Consider the following 22,476-nt stretch of genomic DNA (forward strand, 5'->3'; position numbering starts at 1 on the left):
AAGAGGACAATCAGAGAAAATAAAAGCTGAAAATAAAAATCATAAAAAAGTAGAACAAATATTTCTAACTGCATTCTATAAAATTAAAAAAAAGAAATGCTTCTGATGATTTATGAAGTGCCACTAAGCAATCTTACAGCGAACTGAACACAATTGGTGTTTCAACAGAATTAAAAAAAAAAATATTGTTTCAATAAATGACTATATTTTCTCCCAAACTGCAACTAAAATATTGTCTCCATTTGTTGAAAACAGAAAATGAATGAATGATTAAAAAATCCATAACAGATCCAGAACAACAAAAAAATCATGTTGATATAATTTAAAAGTCATAAAATACTAATTCAATTAGAAATAGTTCAGTTCCTGACTTTCACAGCTGTCGTCAGAGTGCAGTGTTTCAGGTAATTAGTCCCCTGACAAGTAAAATGTTGAGCATTTCTGTAGGATTCCAGCAGGTAATGAAATGAAATGGCCGTCATAAATGTCTGCATAGATGCATAGTGGCCTGTGTTTATTTCAGAGCCGTATGTACGTCTGAGTTCTCCAACATAAAGGAGACTCAGCTCCTGGCCAGTACACCCAACGACAAAATTAACGATCCAATCATTGTAAATGCCAATTGCCTATAATCCCTGGCTGGAAGCAAATCAAAGAGAAGGAAAGGTTTCCATTAAACAGTCACAAGCTCTTTCTCTCAATCTCTCTTGTTCTTTCCCTTCATCCCATCTAAGCACCAGATGCCTTTCTTTCATTTTGCTTCCCATCCAGCCTCGCTTTTCTCAGTCTCGCAGCCTCTGTCTGCGTTTGGTCCCCTATGTCTCTCAGCTGCAGGGTGAGGGATGGGGCCTCAGGGGGAGGATGGGGCACTAGACGAGGGAAGAATCCCCAGTACAACTGGTCTGGTCACGGACAAACTGGGACCCAGCAGCCAGCCCTATTCTACCCAGTACTCCCCTGGCAAACATTTGCTCTGCAGCTTAGCCCAGAAGCTAGCCAGCAACATAGCCCACCCCACCCCAAACTCTTGTCTGGTTATGCCAATCAAGAACCAACACAAACTTTGGTTTAAAGGATGGAAAAGAGAGAAAAAAAAAAAACGAAGGGTTGAGAAGGGCTGCTGGGGGAGGCGTAAAGAAAGACGAAATAGAAAACGGAGGGATAAGGGAAGATTGTTGGGATTCTATGGCCAAAGTAAATAAAAGGAGAAGATAAGACTCTTTCTTTACTGATATGCACAGACAGGACTGAAGATCCTAAGCTAAGAAAATAAGAAACTAGCAATGGAAAAAAGCCCTTTGGCAAAGCCAGAGGTGAGGAAAAACAGACTCAGACAGGCTGAAAACGTTACAATCTTTTTTTAATGGAAGCGAAAAGAAATAACTTCAGCTCTAGAACATAGCTCCAAGTATCGATTTTTCTTGTTTTTCAGTCGGAACTTTCTCTTATCCATCACCTTTATCATAAACAAGTCAGACAAAGCAGCTTCAACCTTGCTGAACATGATCCTACATGAGGTAGATATTTTTCCCCTTCTTGCGCACAGCGGCATTTTTTTTAGAGACAATGCGTTCGTGGCCTGCACATCTCGTGTGTGCAGGTTAAAGTTCTAGGTCTCATTTTCTCAGCAGGGGACTTTCAGATGTCTAAAGACAAACATGTGTAAGGAAAAGAACGCGACATGGAGGCCTGTTTAAGCCCACATTGTCCCTTCTCTGTCCGCTCTTGCCTCTTACGGCACCCCCCACCAAGCTAACACTCCTCAGTCTCTTTTCTGTGACCGCAGCTCCCACTCCCACACCACAGGGGCCCCTCCCCTGTGTTTGTAATCCCAGCAGAAACACTTAAGGTTCACAGTGGGTGCTCATCAAAACCATCTGCCTTAGAGGAGAGTGAAAGTACAAAAAAAAAAAGTAAAAGATGTTGAAATGGGGAGAAAATTGTAGAGCGCGAAGGACGTCCAGGGAGGGCAGGCGGCCTCCGGTTAAGAAGCTAGTCAAACTAATTTAATCAATTAGCACCATTACAGGCTCCGCTAGAAGCCTGATTATTAATCATGTGTTCTTCCGCTCTACGGAGGGTCCATGAATTAACCACAGTGGCTGCACAGAGCAAAACAGATGAATGGCCGACTTTTGCTTTGAGATTTAATAATTAGTTTGGATGTAAACCATGACAATCAGAGAGAACACCTGATTCCTGATGATATTACTAAAGAGACAGAAGCAACTGATACTAACCAGAGAGAGAACAATATCAGGCGACGGGAATTAGCCGAATTCCAGCTTCACCGTTCCGAGGTGATCATACAACATCCCTCAGAGTGGAAGTTATAACTAAGTGAAGAAGAGGTTGAACTTATTGATATTCAGTGCTTTTTAGGTTTTCTCAGAATGGAGTCGGAAACAAAGAAAGATGTAAGAAGACATATTAAAGGAAACAGCATTTTCTACAGGTGTCATTTCAATGATTTTGGGAGTTTAACGTCCCACTGTGCAACATGAGATGTCCGAAGTGTAATTTGTTGCTGAAGCAGACTCACATCAGAGACAGAATCTCAACGAGAGGGAAGCAAAGTAACAGGCTGTCATTCCTTCAGAAAAAGCGGACAATAACCAGATATCTGCTGGAGCAACAGTCACACTGCTTGATATTTTTCACAGGTCGATCAATCAATTTAATCCGAAACAAAAAATAATCAAACATTTTGAATCGAAGACTTCAGGAAATAAGAAAAACACCGAACAGAAAGCAGCAAAGGTTCGGCTTTTGAGTTTCACCCTCTCATCGTACACACCAACATATTTCAGCGTTTTCACGCAGAAACAGAAGCTTTAATAATGCTTGCTATACAACCTGCTAGTATAAGACGCTGGAGATACTTTGAAACTTAAACTTTGTTTTGTAAAAATCTGCATCAGCAGGTCAGCTCTTAACATATAACAGAAAATCTTCGAACTCTGACTGGTGCATCTCTTAGAAAAAAAAAAAAGATGAATTTCTTAATTTAGTGTTGCAGAGTGATGATTCCACCTGATTTCACTTTGTGAAGTGCATTTCCAAAAACGAGACGGCAGAGTACGTGTCGTTAATTATGAATACCGTCTACTCAGGTCTCCCTTTTGCAGAAGAGGTGAGACCGGAGCAGTGATGTATGTATATGTGCAGACAAGACGGTTCCAGCTCACAAACACTGACGCACGCACACACACTCACTCATCTGCATAGGCACATGGACCCACATGTTTCATAACCTTTAAACTACTTTCAATGCAGATAGAACAACCTGTGCCTTCACACGGGGTCCGGGATTAATATTTCATACGCAGCCAAATCTACTGTTGAGTTTCAGACGAAGAGAATGAACGGACTTTTCGAGCGCTCCCGCCTGCCTTGATCAAACAATGTTCAGTCATTTAAACTGCCTCTCCAGTCTGCAGGGTTGGAGGAAGAAGGGAAAAGGACGCAGTGTGTACTGGGAGCAGGAGGAAAGAGGGGGCTGTACCAGACCACAGCTGTGAGAGTAATTATGTGCTCCGAAATGTGATCATTTGTGATGAATAATGAATCGATGGCGGAGATAGACTAGCAATGTTTGGCAAATAGAAGGAAAGCCATGTTATGGGGAAATGAGAATCAGGTGCAATAATATTATGGAGGTGAGAGCCTGCGGGTGCGTTACAGAGAACTTCTGTGCGAGTCTGTGAGGGTCGGTGCTCGCACGCTGTTGTGGCGTCTTACCTCTTGTATAGTTTTGGAGCCGGGAAAATTGAGGCTGTAGTCCCTCTGAGCCTCACGGTGGCTGATGACCAGCAGGAAGTTCTGATTTAGCGAATCTTGAAGTGCACTAAATGACAAGAAAAAACAAAAAGCTAATTAAACCAAAGAAGGCAACACATGATAATGACACACGACAAAAAAAAAAAAAAAAAAAAGACAGATGCAAGTAAAAACAAACATTATCTCTGAGACAAAGATTAGGGCAAGCTGAAACTTGTTGAGCAAGAGTGTCCTGCCGGCCCCCAGCAAAGTGGGTGCCTCCTCCAGGGGCCCGACGGCCATTTTACTGGTCGTGTCTTAACAAGTCTGGCCGGAGCGCCGCTCAGCACAGCAGGCTCTCGCAACATGACCACCTGCACGGTAACAGCATGGAGCCCATCAACCTGTATTACTGCCAACAAACCCAGGAGAGCCTTCAGCCGTTCATCTCCAAAACCCCATGATCCCTCTGAAGTAGACCTGAATGTAGCACAAACTACAGTTGCTGACCACCTTTTAATGATGTGCTTAGGTGGGGCACCAGCAACTATTATGGCAGGTTAAATTATTGAAATGTATGCATTGTTGCTCATTTGATGCTTTCTCCTTACCTATGTTAAATCTGCTTACACAGCCATGCAAAAGCGTCCTCACCCCTTTAACATTTTCACGTGCGACCTCAAATCTCATTGAATTTTTTTTGTGATCAGTGAACACAAATTAGTCAATACTTGTAAAATATACAGAATACATGGTTTTCCTTTTTTTTTTTAAATTAGATTTTTTGTCATGTTTTCAATCTCTACTGAGCGGTATATTGCCTCTATTGACCTCTACCACCTTTACACTTCTAATAGAAGCTGCTCAAGTTCACTCATATTGGACAGAAGGCGTCTGTGAACATCTCTTCTCATGTTTTCCCACAGATAACCAGTTGAATCTGGACTTTTAAACACATGAATACATTTGATCTAAAGCATTCCACTGTAGTTTTGATTGTATGTTTGACCACAAGAGGTTTTTGTCCATAATTGTTCTTTATTTAGCTCCATTTATGTTACCTTCACCTCCGAGCAGCTACCTTGCGCCTAACAGAGAAAAGCATGATGTGAATTAAAGTGGGAATGGTGTGTTCAAAGTGATGCGTAATGTTAGTTTTGCATATAGTCCAAATAGCTCAATCTTTGCCTCATCTGGCCAGAGCAACTTCTCTCCTGCGCCACCAAAATGTTTGGCGGAAAACCGCAAAAAGGATTTCTTTTAAATAACTTTCTCTAAAAATCTAAAAGAAATAAATAAATAAACCACCTCCTCATCCTTTCACGTGACATTTACACTCTCCTTTTTGTTGGTCTATCACATAAAATCCCACCAAAAGGCTTTGAAGTCTGTGGTAGAAAAATTGAAACATACTTGGTAGATAAAGAACAAAAAAGCTTCAAAATAACATCTGAAAAACATCAAACATTTTTAAGTCGCTTACAATAAATGAAAACATTTGATCTTCTACTAATAAAATGCAACGGCAAAATGTTGCAGCTTTTGTTTCGACCAGTAGAAGTACTGAATATAGCCAGCAGAGAGTGTTTACAGGTAATCTCTGACGTGATGCGTCGTTTCTGGACCGGCACCAATAACTCGCAAAGTAACTTACGGCAATGTCTGAGAAACGGAGCAAAAAAAAAAAAAAAGATGGAGGGGATTCAACTTTTGGAGGCTTCATTTACAATAAGCTGCGAGGTTAAGTAGCGTTTTGAGCAAACGCTGGGTCTGTGAGGGTGAATAGCAATGGGAGGCTTAAAGGCCGAAACAGGCACTTAATCAGGGCTCAGAAACCAAGGAGAGGAGGAAGACTTTAGAGAAAGAAGAGGATGAGGGAATTAATATGTAGCGCACACATTAATTATGCAATCACACCCTTAATCTGTGCAGATCTGGACGAGCTTATGTTAACAGAAGCTCAAATTTACTGTAATGACAGCATATTTACATTGACTAAAACTACGAAATCAATATGTAAATGTAATGTTTGTTGTAGCTAACTGGAGAAGATTGGAAAAGTGGGAAGTATGGATGCATATGTAATGGGGCTGAGCAGAAGGATGAAGGACGCCTGTGTATGTGTGTTTGCAAAAGAGGGAGAGAGAGAGAGAGAGAATGAGGAGAAATAGAAGGGGTAGGGACACATAAATAAGGATCTAGCTAATATCATGATTATGTTTGGACACGGTCCCGAGCTGCTGCTGGCAGGCAGCTAAACTCCTAAATAGGCAGAGATAGAGGGTAAACTGAGAGGAAGTGTTACTCTGTCCTTCCAAGCAAAGAAGGAACATCTTATCAGTCATTTGTGGCAGGCTGACAAAACATTTGGTGCATTTGTGGGTAGAGTTCTGTTCAAGATTTACTTTTTTTGTAATGTTCTATACAACAAATATAGTCACTTCAAACATCAAATGCATTCTGCAGGAAATATAAAAAAAAAATCTGTCATACATAATGAGTCATTTTTTTTTTGTAATTTGCCATCTGTTTAAAGAAGTCTGCTGCATAAATAATATATATATATATATATATATATATATATATATATATATATATATATATATATATATATATATATATATATATATATATATATATAAACCAGACAAGCATGCTTCAAGTAGAGATGAGCTGAGATGTTCACCACAGTCGACTGATTTCCATGTTGATCAGCCCTGACCAGTGTCCAGCTGGGCTACAAACAGCGTTTTAAGAACGCAGCATTCTTAAATGCTGCCAGATCTCACTGACTTGACTCTTAACAACTTCGACCCAAAGGAGTTCAGAAGATGTTCTGAGAGAAGATTATTCCACAGTTTGCTATTTGAAGTATTAGAGAGGTGCCTAAAAAATAACGCTAGATTGAACAGCACTTCTTATGACATGTCAAGACGGGTTTATGATTCTTTCAGGCTGCAGTGGACTGAAAAACTCGGCAGATAAAAAGGATGACAGGGATGACAGAACGATTTACAGCAAAGATTTCGATTTTTTTTTTTTTTTTTGCTCAAATGTTTCAACCTCAGTCTGTCAATGAAAATGCAAGATTTGGAAATACTGGCGGAGTTTTGGAAATGTTAGAGTTAAGATAAGGGTCCAAATGATGTACGCTAGAGAATACACCACGACAGTGTTAGTAGAGATGCCCTCCAATATAAAATCTTAAAGATAGTTTAAAATTTCAACTCTAATCCTTTTATATTTTAAATTAATAGTCTTGTTTTACAGTGACTGTTCCCTCTCACACACAGTGTGACATCTCCTTTTGTCCAATGCAACCGACAGCCACTCACGACAGAAACGCTATAAGTAAATATTTTGAATACTCTTCTTATGTCCTCATAAATCAATGAATGAATGATCTACAGTCGGCATCGGCAGGTTAACGTTCTACGAAAGTCGTAAACCTGGCACAAATAAATTGTGGTGGATGCATCTGCATCTGACGCGCCGAAGCAGGCCCCCGAAGCAGTCTGGGGTTGAAATACGGATGTCTTTGTGTTTGCCTCCGCCAACGGAGGTCTTTTTCTCACTCAACACACACAGTCGGTGACATCTAGGTCAGCCCGCAACATCTCTGGAGGCTCTTGACGTGGGCATTAGGGTGAGGAAGGGAAATGTCATTTAACTTTATGGACAGCGAAAAGGCAGCGTTGTGCAGGGGAGAAGAGCAGGCTAAACAGATTGGTTTCATTCTGAGGTAAGCCCGTCGTCTCAGCTGCGGCTCCCACTGGCACAGAGCAGACTCCAGACCTTATTAAAGAAGTATTGCCAGACACAGAGATGCACATGCATGCACACAATGTGACATGTGCCTGCAAAAACACTAGGACACACTATGCACTCAAGAGATTGCACTATACATGACCTCTCTTAAATTTTCATAAATATGCTGGCAACATGTGCTTTTACCTCTCAGATTGCTTAAAAACACACTGAGGAGAACGCGAGCTAACCTGTCACACCTTCACAGAGGGCACCAAGAAGCACACATGATGTCTTTCTTACCTCCGCCACATTTTACATCCACAACAAAGCAGAAAAATGTGAAACCACTCAGGCTCTGCTCTGTTTTGGTCTGCCATTTTGTCCGAAAATTACATAAGACGCTAATTGCTGAATCCTTTCCATCGAGCTTCATAAGCGCTCTCCCTCGACAGCTCTATGTTTCTGCAGCTACATCGCTCTCACAGAGCTGAGTGAACAAGAAGCTAAGACAAATTTTTAAAAAAGAAACAAAAAAAAAAACCCACAAACACATAAAACCTAATGAGTCCTTCTGCGATTTTAAACTTCGTCGAGAGTTCAAATTAAAATAACCTTTCATTGGCAAACACGCCTGCCGGGAGCTGGAGCGAAGAATAAACAAGAAAGGAAACAGGCTCCATTGAAATATTCATCAGGCCTTCATCATTAATGCAGGAGATTAGCTCCTCCTCAACACTCTCTTGTATTCACAGAGAGTCATTGACATGGCCGTCCTCAGACCCCCGGCTTTCTCGCTGCACTGCTAACTGCACATCACATCATTGCTAACTAAATAACTACCTGAGGAGGATTGGTGCTCAGAGGAAAATCTCCAAAAGCCTCTAGATTTATTTCTAATCAAACAAGACGAACAAGGAAAGTTTGCTCAGCGCGACCGTAATGACAGTGCGGCTCCGTACAATCGCTCCGTTCGGCGAAGGTGTGTGCGGCGAGAACCAGGCACTACATAGTGATCGCCGGAGACGCCGATCATGGAGCATTTTCATTGTCACTCAGCAGCAATTTGAAGCAAATGAAACCCATGAAACTAAATTTGAGTGATTTTATTGATATTTCTAATGCAGATGCACAACTCAGTTTGATGTGCAAAAGTGGGCCTGCTCACTTGATACGATTAACAGTGACTGAGCCATTTATACCGGAACTGAGTTTTTACACCATCTAGTTATTTCATGAAAAGCCTTGTAGTTATGCACCGAGTAAAATAAATCTTGTACAATAATAGTAATAAATTTGAAGAAAATTGGCATTATGTTTGAAATACAACAAAGTCAACCTTTCCTAAAATAATCCCACAAGTGACCATATTCTAATTTAAGGGATATTGCATCGACTGTTTTAAACTCAGTTTTGCTCAATTTTAGTGTGCTGTTGGCCCAGTTTTACTTTTTCACAAGAGGCCAACACATCCTCGTTTATTTCGCACTATTTTTAGGTTTATGCTAAAAGTTTATTTAAAATTGCAAAACTATCACACAATACATAAAAAATGGTATAATATAAGATATCAAAGGGATGCAGATATATTTAAAAAACATTAACTATCAGAGTTGCTGTCAATCTTATTGCTAACATCAATACAAATTGTGCTGTGGTGTTTTGATGCCTTAGAAACCAGTTACTACAACTTAAGCTTTAAAGAGCATGCTTTTTACTTAGCCGAGAGAACGCCATGAAGCTGTTTATTAAAAAAAAGAAAAAGAAAAAAAAGTGTCATTAATGGTATTGTTTAGCAAAACATTAATAAACAAGTGAATAAATTAGTTACTGGATTTTAGGTACAGAGGTTATAAAACGTTGAAAACCAGTAAAAGTTTTCCATCATAACATTCCCGCACAGTAAAGTTAGTTTAATGAGAAACCAAAGAAAGTACTGAGACCACAGAATAACACAGAGCTGCCCCTCCCACACCTGTTTCTGCACACTGACAGTCAGTTGGATGAAAGCCAGCTGCTATAGCTACTTTCCAGCACTTAGAACAAACACAGAAATACTCCCAGACATGAAAAACTCACACATTTCAGGAGCTCCAAAGCAGCAGTCAAACAGACTGCAGTCTACCTGAGCAGACAGCCTGACTAATTAAGCAGCTAACCCAGCCTGGTAGACTCCTAGCATCACTGTACCAAGAGCAGAACAAGAAAAGGCACAGCATTCTGAACAATAAACACTTGAAAACTACTATTTAGCTTGTGTTCATTCTATAGACTAAGTCTTTGCACAAACATCAAAATATTTGTATTTTGATGTCATTAAAACAACATTAAAAAACTTTAGTAATTAGTGTTACATGATTTACAAGCAACTGGAAAGTTAAATTAGCTCCTTTTTGTGTAAATAACATGATATTTTCACTGCTTTCTTGTCCCACATCTAGCACTGAACTGAGCTTCCTAATCACGGCTGTAATAGTATCTGGGATAAACCATTAGCAAAGTCCAAAAAATGTTTATTCTAACACATTAGAGCGTCGAGTTGGTGTTATGCTAATAATGTGCCCCAGCTTACCTGGAGAGCTTAGCCGACTGCCTGCATTTACTGCAACAAATTTGCAGACATTGCAAACTAATTGTCAGCGCACTGTGGATATATGGTGTGAGAACAGTTTATTTTTATTCCAAGCTAACAGCTTGTTTGGTCTCCCACCAGGGGTCCGCTCCCCTCATTTTCTGTGATCTGTCACCCATCCTCTCCCTGCTTGACAGCAGGGTCATCAGACACACACACACACACACATATATGCATACACAAACGTATGTACATACGCAGTGGGAGCCCACCCGGGCCTTTCAGCCCCAACTGTCCGCAGCTAAAATAGCTGCTGCAAAATAATGAGCTCCTGTCACCCAAAATGATATCGATAACACTTGGAGGAATGGCAACGGCGCTGCTAAAAAGACGCAGCAGTCAGAGGGGGAGTGAGAAGATGAGGAGAGCGCAGGGGAGGGAAAACCGGAGGGATGAGGCCCATTAGCTGCCAACACAATATAACTACCACTTAGCCTAACTAGCAAGCAAAGAGGCAAACTGCCAAATGACTTACACAAGGGTTCTGCTGACATGAGGATGCTTGTTTGGGTGAGAACTAAGGAGCATTTTTTTTAATTCACTGTTAAACTATGAACACTGTCTTACAACTGTACATATTGTGCCAAAAAGAGGATGGCTTCAGTCGACAGTCTATCCACGTAGTAACTTAAACAACAAAGGAAGACAGAAAAGAAGAGCTGGGTAAATATATGGATTTAAAAATAACTATATTTTAATATACAGAATTGATTATTATTTCCTTTTTTTTTTACAATCATTATATGGTGATATAAAAGTGTATTATTATTGTTCTGACCACGTCCTTGGGAACTAATTTTTATTTCACCAATTATGTCTATTGATCCAGAAACCGTGACTAAACGGCACAAGAATTTCAATGCATAAAAAAATTGCCATAAACTATGTAATAATTGCAGAAATAAAATATAAACTGTCATAAAAAAAAACAAAATGATCCTCCAGTCAGTGAGGTCTGCGAAATCTTTTAGTCCACTTTTATTTGTCCACTCTCACTTCAAACACGTCTTGATCAATTTACAATAAGAGGCTAAGATAAAGAGACACATTTCACCTGGTAGCTTTAAAGGACTTTAAAGAAAAAAATTGCAAAAACGAGTGATTTGCATGGACACTGCACAAAATGTCTGAAGTATATAAAGCAAGAAACAAGAAACAATGTTCTGCCGAAAGAAAATACTAGCACATAAGGAGGGGATGAAATGATTATTTACATAACAAGGACTGTGGCAGCTGATGCTCCTTTCAAAATGTCACAGCGGATGGGAGAAAATGAATGTGCAACGCAGGGTCAAACGTATCCTGATAAATCAATGACGAGGATATTTGTTGGCTCGATTCTGCTCTAGAAGTGGGCAAATATCGCCACCTGGTGTTCACTAGCAGGTACTGCATGCACAATAATCAAAGTATTTTGCTTGTGAGGCAGGATGGAGGAACGAATATGCCAATTTGGATCTCTATAAAGACAGACTTAAAATTTTCAATTTTGAACTTCAAAATGCAAGAGAGACCTTTTTTTCAAACATCATCTCCACCTCTGTTAATAACTCGTGCTTTGTTTTCTATTCTGGATAGGTTGACAAATCCACCATCTTCTGTTAACCGTGAATTCTTCTCCTCTGAGGCTTGTGACAAATTTGCCAACTTTTTCATAAACAAAACGATGGAAATAAGAAAGACAGTAAATTCCGTTACGTCCGTTGCAAATGAACAATTACCTATATTTCTCTCTAATCAAAAATTACATAGGATGAGTCACTTTAATTTGGTTAGCCAGAAAGATTTGACTCATACATTACTTCATATGAAACCATCTACTTGCTCCCTTGACATCATACCTACCAGTTTGTTCTTAAAGGTCTTAGATGTTCTTGCTCCGGATCTGCTACAAATAATTAATAAGTCTCTCTTTTCTGGAGTCTTCCCTCAGGCTATAAAGACTACAGTAGTTAAACCACTTCTAAAAAAACATAATCTGGATTCATCCGACTTAAGCAATTATCGACCAATATCGAACTTACCATTTTTAGCCAAAATATTGGAAAAAATTGTATTTCAACAGATTAATGGGTTTCTTGCCCTGAACAACTGTTTTGATGTCTACCAATCAGGTTTTCGTCAACATCACAGCACTGAAACTGCTCTTGTGAAGATATTTAATGACCTCCGTTTAAATACAGACCGTAATAAAATCACAGTACTAGTCTTACTTGACTTGAGTGCTGCGTTCGATACAGTTGACCATGATATTTTACTATCACTGGGTTGGCATTTCAGGTACAGCGCTCAGCTGGCTTAAATCTTACCTGTCCAACAGAACTTTTCATGTGTCCATAGGCAATTTTAAATCTAAGCTTATTGACATTATTTGTGGAGTTCCCCAAGGTTCCATCTTGGGGCCACTTCTCTTTAATATTTACATGATTCCACTACTTCAAATTATACAACAAAACAATATAGATTATCATAATTATGCAGATGACACACAGTTATATATTAGTCTATCGCCAGGGGACTACAGTCAGGTACATATACTTACTAAATGCATCGAGCAGATTAATGTCTGGATGTGCCAAAATTTCCTCCAATTAAATATAAACAAAACTGAAGTGCTAGTGTTTGGACCAAAAGAGCATAGATTACAAATGATCACCCACCTTCAATCGATTGGCTTAAAATGTTCTGATAAAGCCAAAAATTTGGGAGTGATGATGGATCCAGATTTAAACTTTGACAGCCACATCAAATCTATCATAAAAACTGCATATTATCATTTAAAAAATATTTCCAAAATTAGACGACTGATGTCCCTACAAGATTCTGAAAAACTAATTCATGCCTTTGTCTTTAGCAGGCTCAATTACTGTAATGCCATTTTTACTGGATTATCAAAAAAAGCAATAAAACAGCTGCAGCTTCTTCAGAATGCAGCTGCAAGAGTCCTGACTAAAACAAAAAGAGATCAACATATCAGTCCAGTTCTGAGATCGTTGCACTGGCTCCCAGTTGCTAAAAGAATAGAATTTAAAATCTCTTTATTGGTGTATAAAACTCTACACAACAAAACCCCAGATTATATTACGGATCTTCTTCAGCCCTACATACCTCCCAGACCTTTAAGTTCAACTGAGTCAAACCTATTAGTCATTCCGAGAGTTAGAACAAAATACGGGGAAGCAGCTTTTAGTTTTTATGCTCCAGCCCTCTGGAATAAGCTTCCGGCTCACTGCAAGTCTGCCCCAACTTTGAGTTTATTTAAAACAAGGTTAAAAACATTTCTATTTGAAGTTGCCTATTCTTGAATTTTTTTATTTCTTTTATTTTGTTACTTGTCTGATTTGTATTGTTTCTCTGTAAAAGCACTTTGAATTGTCTTTGACTGAAAGGTGCTATATAAATAAAATTGCCTTGCCTTGCCTTCTAATGAAAGAGCGTGAAAAAGCAGAGACGTTGAGCAACGGTAGTGAACGTTACCTGTTTTTGCTGGTGCTGGCAGTAGGGGCGATGTCTGGGGTCAGGACGTACAGGCTGTTGTTCTTGGGAAGGTGTAAACTTCTCAGCACCGTCTGAGTGCACACAATGACAAAAATGCTTCTCTTAACTCAAGTAGACTAATTACTCATTCTTTCATCCTCGCTGTGTTTTCATTAACATTGATAAGAACATGAATGTTACAACAAAAAATCTAATCTATGCACAAAAAAGACAGACAGGAGGAGCAGATTTGAATCATATCAGCTACATTTTTAGTTCATTTTTGCCACCGTGACTCGTTTTAATTCCTAGTAAAACAAATTTTAAAAACCAGATCATGAACTCACAGTATCTGACACGTCTCCACTCTTCCATCCCTTCAGATGCATTTTGGACGCTGGAATGCCGAGTTCTGTCTGGAGGATTCCTTTAATTTCTCCTGTGGATTTAATTATAATTAAAGGGGGACGGTCAGCAATGTAAAAATGAGGACAATCTTCTAAGGTTTTCTTTTACTGAAGTCAAAACTAATACCTCTACAAAAAAAAAACAGCATTTGATAGAATAAGAGGCACTTGATAATTTGTCCCAGAAATTATTTCAATGTTGTTTTGAAATAATTTTCAAGAATTAAAAATATCAAACTCTTAATGATAAAGAACTTTTATTAACATTGGAAGTGGAAGACATTTTAAATATCCAAAATATCCTTCAGTTCTGGTAACACAAGCGGGCCGGTTCAGACCAAAGCACCAGACTGAAGACGTTTGTCGTCCAGTTTTTGGTAGAAAGAGAAAGAAAAGAGAAAAGCGATAAATCATGCAATTGGAAATTATTGAACTTGCTTTTATTATGTATTTGATGTATCTTTATCGAACACAATCTTTTCTCTCAAGAGTGTGAGGTTATGCTTCTGGCGCTCACCGACTGTGCGGCTCTCCTCGAGGACGAGCTCCACTGATCTTTGCCTGTACTCCACCCTGAAGTTTATCATGCGAGGCTGGCGCTCTACAATGTGTCGGGTAGAAGGGCTGATGGGACAAAACGCTGAAGTGGAGGACGATGGAGGAGAGGAGGAAGAAGATGACGAGGAAGGGAGCGGACCCGCGCTTCTTGCTGCTGCTGCTGCTGCTGCTGCTGCTGCTGCTGCTGCGTCGGCCGCTTCTGGGTGGCTGGGGGGTCCGAACATGGTGGCCTGGCTCGCCTCGCTGGTGAAGTCGCTGCACAGAGATCACAGTTGACTGATGTTGTAATTTATAGTGTCAAATTTATATAATACTAGAAGGACGGGGGGAAAAAAGGGTCTCAGTTCAAAAACATCATGAAGAGGTGATGAGAAGGCAAAACGTCTCTTTTTTTTCCCGTATTTTCTTTTATAATATATGTTTACTTATCGGTGCTGCTTTCTCAGATGATCAAAGGTTCAAGAAGGCAGACACAGATTTTTACATAAAGGCTCCATTTTATTTAGTTCAGTGACTATGTTTCTGCCTGGAGGTGGACCAGGCCCAACCACGTGATAGCACAGCTACCAAGAGATTTACATACTTATTACACACTTATTTATTAACCTACACTTTTCTATTCATTGTCATGAGCTACATTGTGTGCTTTAATTCTGCAGATTAGTTCATTGTTTTTGAGTTAATGCGGAAATTTGATTCAGTAAGAAATCTATAAACTACAAACATCTATAAACCAATTCTTATAGATGCGCAGAAATAAAGAGGGGCATCCAGTCTGTACCTCTACCCTAACTTGCCACCATAAATCTCAAGGCCATGGAAACATCTGTAACCAGCACAAGTTCACAGTTCAAAATGTCACCATCCCAAAGCAAACCAAACCGTCTGCATCTATGCAGAAAAAAAAAAAAATCTATTTCAGTGCTCTGTACTAACAGGGACATTTTTCTAATTCTGCTAATGCCTGGAAAAGAGGTCACAAGCAGAAAGGCAAATGATTTTAGTGCTGGTGTACCTTCTGCTTGGCCCCTGCTGACATCATCGCTGTTTACTGGTCAACGGCGGTCTTCTCATAACAAAGCCAGCCATTTAGTAAACGTGTAGCCCACCAGTCACACTGCCAACCAGCCTCGGTTCAAAGCAATCTGTGTCCTCGACAGAGAGCTGCAGTGTTCTCATGGCCTCAAGCCCTTCATGGTTTTTTATTAATATCTCTTCAATGCATTCGAGAGAGCCAAAGAAGGACCTACTGTAATTTACGTTTACCTTCGGTAAAATGCCATCAGCTCATCACAAAACACAGATTTGTTCCAAGGCATTAGACTGAAAGTCTTCCCATCGGTCTTAGTGGTGTTTTCAGGATATTAAAATGTCAAATTCGATGTTTAAAAAGATACTCGATGTGGTCATAGTATCATTTGCAAGCACAAGGTTTGTTTCCAACTAAAATATCATTATGCAATCATGCAATATGACAATATTTAACTTCCTTCATTAGGGTAACACCATTAAGTAAAGGGGAATTCAGCCCTCACTTAGAAAAATGCATAATTTGAAAGTGTCACTTCCCCATTTTGCAAGCTAGTAGATAATATTTAGTATAAATGTTCATGTTCTTCATGGAGGTGTGTATGTTTGATTTAATCATACAACTATTTTAATAATACTTGCTTACGGTAACTGTGCGCTTCCATTTGCCTGTCAAATTCATGTTTGTACAAATCAAATTCACTACTGAGGCATATATAATATAAAGCAAATTATCAATAACTATCAACATTGACTGATATGAAACTTTTATATCGTGACGCGTTTTTCATCCAAACCTAAATCTCCTCCTTGTTTTGGTCAGGTGAGCGGCTGCAGGGAGAGGGAAGGCTGTCTCTGCTATTGCTGTGCTGCTGATGGAAGAATTGCAACAATTTGGGTAAATGAGGACGGGGGTTAGTTTATGTCAACTTGGACTCAAGTGAGCATCTTTGTAAAAGATTCTAGTGTCGATCGTATTGGAATATTGACTATTTTGACAATCCTTGGTCTCGTATAATCCTGTAAAAACTACATTTTAGGTTTTCCAGAGACATAACCATAAAAATTAACATCAGTAATTGCTCATAGAGATTCTGAGTTTAATTTATTTGAAATTAATTCTGAATTTTTAAATTATATATTTCTCTTATTGCCTTGTTGAAGCAGATCATTTTAGTTTATACCAATGACTCTTAGGAATATTGACTTCCTCTAGCAGTCAGCAGTCGTCACCTTTGTAAGATCCCGTTCTCCTGCGGTATCACTCCATTGATGGCTGCCTGTAACAAAAGCAAAACTACATTTTACAACAAAACACAACTGCATCCATGTGTTCACGTAATGTCCAAATCACCAAATGTAACACGCAACATTCGATCTGCGTAATCTAGAACAATAAAGCGACTATGAAAGGAGCTTATTTCACAGAGATGAGAGGCTGTGGTGTCGTCAGGAGACTGTGACATCACTGGCTGGGTGTTTTCAGAAATGTCCACTGTGTCAAAATGTGTGAGCTGGAATATTCAGAGAGGCTGGCCTGAACAAGAGGCACTGAAAAGACAAATACAAACTGTCAGCTTTGCAGGTGAGCTTTTGTTTCAATGGACAATTGATTCACTCCAACCATCACTGTTGTACACAAGACAACAGGGAGACGTTATGTAACGTCAGCAGCAAGCTGTGTTGCTTGAAAGCATCAGGCGAGGCGAAAAAAAATGTTCTAAATTAAAATGAAAGAGGTTTTTAATCAACGCCAAGATGACCGTTCTCACTGTTGTGTTGCTCAACACAGGAGAAGGTTTTCATGTAAAATGTTCATACATTTTCAGAGTCCAATGTCTGTTTTTTAAGGGAAGAAAGGAGAAAAGGGGGGTATAAAATAAAGAGAAGAACAAGAACGGAACAAAGGAGGACATGAGAGAAAAAGGAAAGGGAAGAACGCAAGAAGGAAGGAATGTAGACAGGTAGGACACAAGGAAGCTTTAAAAGAAGGACACAAACAGAGGACAAGCAGGAAGTAAAAGAAACAAAACAAGGACAGAGAGAATGAAGAACACAAGGCAGATGGGACAGAAATGAAGAATAAGGAAACAAAAATCGGAGGACAAAAATTAGGTAAAGAAGTAAAGACATAAAGGATGCTGAAAGGAAGGACACAAGGAAAGAAGTCGACCAAAATGGAACAAGGTAGAAAAAAGGAAGAAGACCAAAAGGAAATGAGGAAGGATGAAAAGAGGGATAAACAAAGGAGACCAAAATGAGGGAATGAAGAACAAGGAAGAAAATGTGTTTATTTTTCTTTAAGCTATTTAGACAAACAAACGTACTGCGCAGGTCTGTTACACCCATGCACTGACTGTTTAGAGTTGCAGGTATTTGTCTCAAAATTCCATCTCTCGTATTTGTTTTGTCCTCTTTTCTTCAGGCCAAGTCATTTCCCCTTTCACATAAGACTGCACAAGCACATGCTCAGTGATGCAGTTTCCAAATAGTGAGCAAGATGAAGTTATTTGTAATAACTTTAAGGTTTAAACAAACCCAACTAGCAGAGCATTTGCTTTAGAGCTCAAGGTCTCCCATGTGTAAACAAGGCTGAAGACTTTGGAAAAACTCCACAGTGTGTTTTTGGAAGACAAAAATTATTACTCTAAAGAAAAAAAACAACCTATAAATCAGGAAGCCCTCTTCTCCTGGGTGCAGCGAGGCATGAGAGAGACCCACAACACCGCCTGCTTAAATCTCCTGACAAGCTAGTCATGATCTTGCGGTAGGCCTATTAACTTCTCCGTGCAACAGCAGTAATTAATCATACACACAGTCCAGAAATAAACAGGCATACTCCTGAGATATCCTAAGCTCCGACACAGTTTTCTAAAAATGTTTAGTACTTTAGAAGTAGAAGAGGTTATTAAACCTATTGTTTGCCTAATCAGGCTCTGTTATCTTTAAAGTAAATAGATGAAGAAAAAAAAACTATCAAAAATAACCCACAATAAACCAAATTTATTAAGTTTAAGCTTTATTTAAGCATGTTTGATACCTGAGTGCAATAATCCTCACGTACTGGGATACTGAAAGCAGTAGCTGAGTGTATAACAATAAGAACTACACGGATAGGATTAACGGCAGGAGAACTAAAATGTCACATGTTGTTGTCGCAGGTTTTACAATGCTGCAAAACAGTAGAGAGTTTATGTTGCAACCCAACTAAGACAAGTAGCCACATTTATTTTAGTTTCAGTCTTAAAGAGTAAAAGTTTACAGTGACACGTGAACTTTTATGTCAAAAGAGATAAGCAGACAAGACTTTATCATGCGGCAGCAGCTGTTCTAGTTCCAGAAAGTGAGGCATTCACTATTCCTAACAATAACATAGATGGAGCGCAGCTGAGGACTTTGGACGATGACATCGTCGTTCAATAACCTTGGAGCTGACATAGGTTCAATTAAAAACCTAAAATATTAGAAACAAAATAATTCAGTAATTTGCTACATTTCTTGTTTCCTGGTGTGTTAAATGAGGGACTGAGAACATATCCTGTTTTCCCAACTGCACTCCAGACCCTCACCAAGACCACAGGCTTGTTTTTGTTTGTTTGTTTTATAAAAACCAACACCCACTGCAGAGGAACTGCAAGTCATCGGCTCCACGGCAGCAGAAAGTCCAGTCCCCACTGTCTGCGCTGTTGCTGCCAGCATGCATCTAATTATAGACTGACCCCTTCCAAACGGGACGTCACTGCAAGGGGCTCATCGTGAATTAATCTAAACCCGACTGGACCTGATCTTTCTGGCCACTGCAGTCTCTCCTTCACACAATACAGGACTTACACTTTTGTCTCACAACAACCTTCCTGCAGAGACGAAAGCTGCTTGCGAGAAGCATTCCCTAAACAGGGGAATGTTGCAAACTGTGTGTCCCTTGATGATAAAAAAAATAAATAATAACTCTCTGGAAACTTGCACTTTAGATGAACTGAAGACTAAATGTCCAAGAGTGAAGCCCAGAGCCAGAAGCTAACGAACTTACCACTAAATCCCAGTTATTAAGCTCTAACAGAGTGATTGCCTCCGCGATGTTGTCGATTCCAGTGCAAGCCTGCGAGAGGACAGAAAGATGGAAAACACAAGTTGCATTAGATTCAGCTGCTGGAACATGAAACGTGAAAAATTAAGGTCTCCTGCAATGTAGCGCTCTTTTTTTTTTTTTTTTTTTTAACCGCAGAGGATGTGTTTATTTAAAAACAGTTCACAACATCTGTCCAGTGATCCTGTCAGAGACGTGGGAATTAGCAAGAATCAGTTTTCAGTTGCTGTTTTTTTTGTTTTGTTTTTTTCCTTGAATCAAGCATCTATTTTGGAATTTTATAACTCGGACTAAACAAGTCAGAGTAATGTTAAAAACCTTACCACATTAGGCAAAGACGCGCTGATTGCAGCAGGATCTTTTCATAACATCCTTTGTTACATCAACAGCAGGTTTCATTTTCTGCAATGACCCTTCTGACTGCAAAGCCCTTCTCAGATTCACTCACACATAACTACCAGGTTGCCAGCAATAAAACCTGTTTCAGCTCTGCGAACTGGCTTCGCAGCTCATTAGAAGGGTGTTGATGCAAAATATTACATTATAATACTGAGGTAATTTTCGCGTGAAATGTATCCACTTCAAACCAACTTAGAGAGGCTTTGAAATCTATAAAGTATGAGTGGAAAAAGGATCCAGATGCAGAAAAGCTGAACATGTTAAGCATTGACTGCTGATGTCAAACATTTCCGACTCAACATTTAAAGAATGTTGTGTGCGAAAGAAGAAACAAACAGTGACAAGTTGGAAATTTTCTACTTTTCATCTTTTTGAAAGCATATTAGTCAAACAAATAAGTTTTTTTAACTCTAACCTGAAATAGTAGGGAATCTAAACACTCAAATTAGCACCAACTTTGAAAAATATTAAATAATTTGGCTCTTTTTATCTTTTCAAACTGTAACTGTAAGGACGGTAAGCTTCAAACCCAATAGCCACTCCATGACCAGTTTGGTAATGTTGTCTTTTTGAATAGTGTGACATGCTTTCCATTGCAGCATTTTTTATTATTATTGCTCATCACAGGTGTGATTGATCACTTGTGCCAATATGTTTGATGTTTGGTAATTACAATCTTTGCTCTGAAAATGATGTCAGAAGTTGGAGCATATTCACCTCAGTGCCAACACAGTAACTATTGGGCGTCGTCAAACTGCTGTATAAATGTGTGTATTTTTAAGGGGTTTATGTGATTATAATGGTGGCTTATCGGTAGGTAATCTGGTTACACTGGTTTTGAATGTAGTTACTCCAAGTGATCCTTTGTTACATTACATTGTAAAAAAAAAATAGCACTTTATCATTCTTATATTTTTTTATTTGATGTCTAGGGTTTTGGGGGTGTGCTTAATTTTTCACAAACATTCCCACTTTCATCTCGCTTTTGTTTATGACATGGTGAAATCTGCTCAGTAGCCATTTTAATAATCTTGATATTAGATTCTAGTAATTTTAACATACTTTCATTAAACCATTTTTTTTCTTACTGGCCTGGTGTAATATTCTAATCTTGTGTAAAACAAAAAAAGGGGTGAATCATAACAGAAACAAAGCCTCGAAAACATCAATCTCAGAGTAATTTGTCTATATAAAGTGTTTCGTTTATAGACTAAGTTACTTAAATTAACTTTTCAAAAATATGATTTATTGAGAGGAACCTATAATAATGGAGTCAGTATTGTGGACTAGCTATCCAAATTTTGAGTCTTATTTTTCTTTGTGTTTATAGACTAAGAGAAAGTCAGGGTAAACAGTGTTTCAAAGTCCACAAACCAATGGACTATGACTTCATCCTAAAACTACAGATTACTGAGACTATGGGGTTTTCTCCACGCAGATTCTGATTTATGGCTTTCTTTGGCGTCCCCTGTGATGATTCAGACTTTCACCTTCCCCCACACTGCTTAATAAGGACTTTAACACCAAACAGAGAAGAGATATTCTCTGCTAAAGTGGATGTAAATTCACCACAAGTTCCAATTTTACACATCAAAGCCTGTCTGATTTTATTAAGCTCAAAGATTGCATTAAATTTACCTTCTTCTAGTTGAGGCATTTATTGTAAATTATTGTAGGAATTTTTGGTTTAGATGCATTTTTAAATGTATAAAAACAGAAAATATGAATTTTAGGTAGCTGACTTGCTGATCATGGGAGAACTGTTGACAATTTCTGGCCAATTCCTTACTGTATTAAAACCCTAGAATTGACAGTGGTTCTGCTTTTGATTTTCTATGACTATATGAGGTAGTTCTTTATGCTATCAGGAAGCAATAATCCTAAAGTGAATACTACTGTTATAAATGTTGCTGTCCTGATTTTTTTTTTAAACCCTTTTTTTAACCAAATATGTTTGCATGACAGAATATAGACAGTAGAGGAGACATTAAGAGGTCAGTCCTTTGTCTAGCTAGCACTTATAGGTAGAAGATCACAGATTAGGGTGGCTGAGAAGACTAGTTGACTCAAAAGAAGACAATAGGAATCCAGATTGGAGTTGATTGTAGATAGAAATGCTGAATGTGTCGACGTTTAGCGTCAAGTTTTAAACTGCAGAAACAACAGGGAACGATATGTAAACAAGTAGATAGTTTTATTGGGTGCAGCAGCTCCATTTTCAGCTAACCTGGTCCTCAATACCAGTATTGTCCCATTCTTGGCCCGACAGTTTCGGTAGACTGCAATGTAAACACCGAGTTTTTGGTTAGCAAGTGTGTTCAGAGTCCGTTTCCGAGCTGTCAGTAAGTTAGCTCTGTGTGCTAACTCGGAGATCCTTGCTG

The 22,476-nt window shown here is 39.0% G+C and overlaps 1 protein-coding gene across 2 annotated transcripts in view; it reads right to left on the reverse strand.

Annotated features, from left to right (window-relative positions):
* The window catches only part of faf1 (Fas (TNFRSF6) associated factor 1), an 85,004-nt gene that overhangs the window by 60,725 nt on the left and 1,803 nt on the right, over positions 1-22,476 (reverse strand). For both annotated transcript variants that reach the window (XM_088004977.1, XM_015009423.2), the window contains 6 exons: positions 19,640-19,708; positions 16,843-16,889; positions 14,540-14,835; positions 13,963-14,054; positions 13,616-13,707; positions 3,742-3,847 (listed from right to left, as the gene is read on the reverse strand). In XM_088004977.1, coding sequence (XP_087861103.1) covers positions 3,742-3,847; positions 13,616-13,707; positions 13,963-14,054; positions 14,540-14,835; positions 16,843-16,889; positions 19,640-19,708 — 702 coding nt within the window. The remainder of the gene's footprint in view (positions 1-3,741; positions 3,848-13,615; positions 13,708-13,962; positions 14,055-14,539; positions 14,836-16,842; positions 16,890-19,639; positions 19,709-22,476) is intronic.

The sequence above is a fragment of the Poecilia mexicana genome, unplaced genomic scaffold (genome assembly GCF_051168715.1).
Source record: "Poecilia mexicana isolate PSO_F unplaced genomic scaffold, ASM5116871v1 scaffold_4, whole genome shotgun sequence".
Lineage (NCBI taxonomy): Eukaryota > Metazoa > Chordata > Actinopteri > Cyprinodontiformes > Poeciliidae > Poecilia > Poecilia mexicana.